The 3,585-nt window shown below is 32.5% G+C and overlaps 1 protein-coding gene across 1 annotated transcript; it reads left to right on the top strand.

Annotated features, from left to right (window-relative positions):
* The first annotated feature begins 1,030 nt into the window (after nt 1–1,030).
* Nucleotides 1,031–3,123, top strand: LOC111893871 (probable serine/threonine-protein kinase PBL28). Its single transcript, XM_023889958.3, has 3 exons — nt 1,031–2,004; nt 2,274–2,410; nt 2,503–3,123. Exons 1-3 carry the CDS (start codon nt 1,057–1,059, stop codon nt 2,897–2,899), a joined length of 1,482 nt encoding a protein of 493 aa, XP_023745726.1. The 5' UTR covers nt 1,031–1,056; the 3' UTR covers nt 2,900–3,123.
* The last annotated feature ends 462 nt before the right edge of the window (nt 3,124–3,585 follow it).

The following is a 3,585-nucleotide window of genomic DNA, read 5'->3' as shown; positions in this document are numbered from 1 at the left end:
TTTCAGAATCTTAGAATATTTTACTAGAATATTCAACTATAAATATTTAAAAAATTGTAATAGAAAATTAGAATTTTCTAATAAATGTAACAATTCAAGTCGAATATTAGAATATTTCAATATATCTACCAATTTTAGTAAAATATTAGAATTTTTTAATATTTTAAAAATTCGATTTAATTATTTATTGTGTAATATTGTATCAGAATATTTCATTTATATTTCGAAAAAACCGATAATTTTTTTTTTTTTTGCATAAATTAAATAATGAAAATAATATTTAAAAAAGACTATATATTTTTTTTATTTATAAGATGAGTGGCTAGAATTGTGTCTTATGTCTCACAAAATTAGCATGATTTCAAATAAATCTTTTCTCTCTCTCTCTCTCTCTCTCTCTCTCTCTCTCTCTCTCTATATATATATATATATATATATATATATATATATATATATATATATATATATATATATATATATATATATATATATATATATATATATATATATATATATATATATATATATATATATATATATATATATATATATATATATATCTTGTAATGTGTTTCTCTTCCATGTCAGGTTATTTAGTGCTTATCTAGAATACAAATTCCCTTAACCTTGTCTAAAGTAGCGGCTTAGTGGTTTTGTTTAAAAATCACAACTGAGAGTATGTCATGCATTGAATGTTGTGAATGCAAATAAACAAGGTCTATAACTAATAAATAATCACCAAAAAGGACAGTATTACCAAGTCCAGATTGATGTTTGGTTTAACTTCGAAATTTCATTACTAGTTTTATTCCCACTTTTCCACCTATTATATTTTTTGCCAAGACAAATTGTACAAGATACAACACTTGACTTTAAAGAACTTCGTAATGTTTCTTGCACAAATACACATTCAAGATACAACATTTGACTTTTAAAGGGAGTTGATGCTAGTCAACCGTATTATATGTACGCGCTTCTAAGCAAATTGGGTTCTATATATATTCACAGAAAAGCTGCTAATACCATAACAATACACAATCACAAATATAGAAAACAATGTTTTCTTCAGGGGTAAACCTAGAAAAATGTCGAATTCCACTGGAGGAGATCAGTCGGGCCACAAAAAACTTCTGTTCAGAAACTCTGGTCGGAGATGGTGGATTTGGTATGGTCTACAGAGGACAACTCTCTAATGACTGGAAAAACCAGATAGTAGCCATCAAACGCCTTGATCCTGATAGCTGTCAAGGAACCGACGAGTTCCATAATGAACTTAAGCTGGTTTCAAGTTTCAACCATCCAAACATCATCCCGTTCGTTGGCTACTGCGATGATGCAAATGAGAAAATTATAGTTTGCAAGTATGCTACAAACAGAAGCCTTGAGTATCACCTCCAAGACCGAGATAGGAGGAGTCGCCTAACATGGGGACAACGCCTGAAGATATGTTTGGGTGCAGCAAGAGGAATAAAGTACCTTCACTCGGGTGTTGGGGAGTACAGGAGAGTAATTCATAGAGATATGAAGAGTGCCAATATTTTGTTAGATGATAATCTAGAAGCCACAATATGTGATTTTGGTTTGTCAAGATTAGCTCCAAGAAATCTGCCAGATACCTATGTCCATACAAGGGCAGCTGGTACGAGGTTTTACATTGATCCGCTTTACCACGAAAGAGGCAGACTCACTAAAGAGTCTGACATATATTCATTTGGAGTGGTAATGTTTGAAATGTCAAGTGGGATGATGGCTTATCATGTAAGGCGTTTTGAAGATACTGAGACGCAATCTATGATCAATATAGTCCGAAGCTATTATGATGACGAGCATCAACACGTTGATGGACTTGACAAGTTAATAGATCCCACTATCAAAGATCAGATTGATATGAGGTCTTTTCATAAATTTAACGAAATTGCACATGAGTGCATTAACTTGGACATAAAGAAACGCCCTACGATGGATAGGATTATCGAGGGGGTCGAGGAAGCACTGAATATTCAAGTAAGTATTTTATTCGATGTGTTTGTGAAAATATATATTCCTAGCAAGAATGAAAACTATCATGCTTGGACTCTATATGCTTTTAGTTATCTATATTTTTTTAACTAAGCTTTTAATCTTTTTTACAACAATATGTTTTCAATAAAAGAAAGGATTTGTTTTTGTTTTAATTTGGTTCTAAAAAGTAACTTTTAACTGCTCACCGACTCGCATGTCCTTTTTCTATATTATTTTTGACCAGCTTCTGCTAAAATTTGACCTCATAATAGTTATTCCCTACACGAAGCATCCAAATCGACGAACAGGAGAGTGAGAAAAAGTTTTATATGTTGGGGGCCAACGACCTAACCATTGAATCGCAAGATGACACTCGATACTGGGAATGGGGATGTATACCTGAATCAAGGTCTCTTTCATTCTCTCTTAAGTGTCACGTTTTATGTTGTTAATATACTGAATTTGGCATTCATGAATATATGTATGTTGCCGTTTCTCTAGGTTCCCGGAGGTGTGCATACTTAAAGAAGTATGGTGGCTTGAGATCCATGGCAAAGTAGCAGTTGTGAAGCTATCACAAAAGGGTACATATGTCGCCTATCTTGTCTTTCGAACTACTGAGGGTTGCAGTGGACTTACTCTTCCAGCAAAATCAAGTGTCACTTTTGGTGGGGTAAAAACAGAGACCGAAAAAGTTTATCTTCAAATACCACGGCGTGTGCAGCAAGACTATGTGATTCCTCATATGAGAAACGATGGGTGGATGGAGATTAAGTTGGGAGAATTCAAGTACGAGGAAGGAGACAATGGAGAAGTTGAGATGGTGTTTAAGGAGCTTTCGCTTCACATGCGGAAGAGTGGTCTTATCGTGGAGGGCATCGAGATTCGGCCTAAATAAGTAAATAACCATTCTTGATTTATTATATTTATTCAAATTATAGATTAATTAATATACTACGTACTTTGTTATTCAATAATGAAATGTATAAATTAGTAATAAAATTATTTAATATATGTATATGATTTCTAATTTTATAAGTTGCTGTAAATTACTTCCATCGTTGTAATCCTTAATGATGTAGTTTTATTTGAGTTGTTAATCTCTACTTGGACTGTGTTTTTAATGTATGATGTTCTCTACCTAAGATAATTGGACATAGCCTGGCAATGGAGCGGGTTTTGACCATGATCCGATCCAAACCCTTAACAATTATATGGGTTTGGAGCATAGTGTTTGATCCGTTTACCCGTTAACGATCCGTTCCCGCTAACCCTTTTATTAAAAAGGTTGGGTATGGATCATCATTGATCCGCTTCATTTATAACCCGCCACGTATAAATTTTAGAATTACATATTTATATTTTATACTACCTAAAGTTTACTTTTTATTCCAATTAAAAGTCTAAAGAGAAAAGACCAGACTAAACTATTTTTACATAGGTTTCAAGGACTTTATATCTAGACTTTCAATCATCTACTAAGAATCATAATGTCATTCATTTGTATTCCATCAAACAATCATCAATTTAATTTTTATATCAATAAAGTCATTTGTTAACCGAATGAAAGTTTGTAATTGCTAT

This window comes from Lactuca sativa, chromosome 2 (genome assembly GCF_002870075.4).
Source record: "Lactuca sativa cultivar Salinas chromosome 2, Lsat_Salinas_v11, whole genome shotgun sequence".
NCBI lineage: Eukaryota > Viridiplantae > Streptophyta > Magnoliopsida > Asterales > Asteraceae > Lactuca > Lactuca sativa.
Note: the sequence above shows the minus strand (reverse complement) of the source record. Positions and strands in the feature narration are given on the sequence as shown.

Bases quoted from the DNA above. Each gene is read 5' to 3' on its own strand.
- LOC111893871 (XM_023889958.3), top strand. From the start codon at position 1,057: ATGTTTTCTTCAGGGGTAAACCTAGAAAAATGTCGAATTCCACTGGAG. The intron at 2,005-2,273 runs GTAAGTATTTTA...ACCTCATAATAG, and splicing joins AGGAAGCACTGAATATTCAA to TTATTCCCTACACGAAGCAT. The intron at 2,411-2,502 runs GTCTCTTTCATT...CCGTTTCTCTAG, and splicing joins GGATGTATACCTGAATCAAG to GTTCCCGGAGGTGTGCATAC.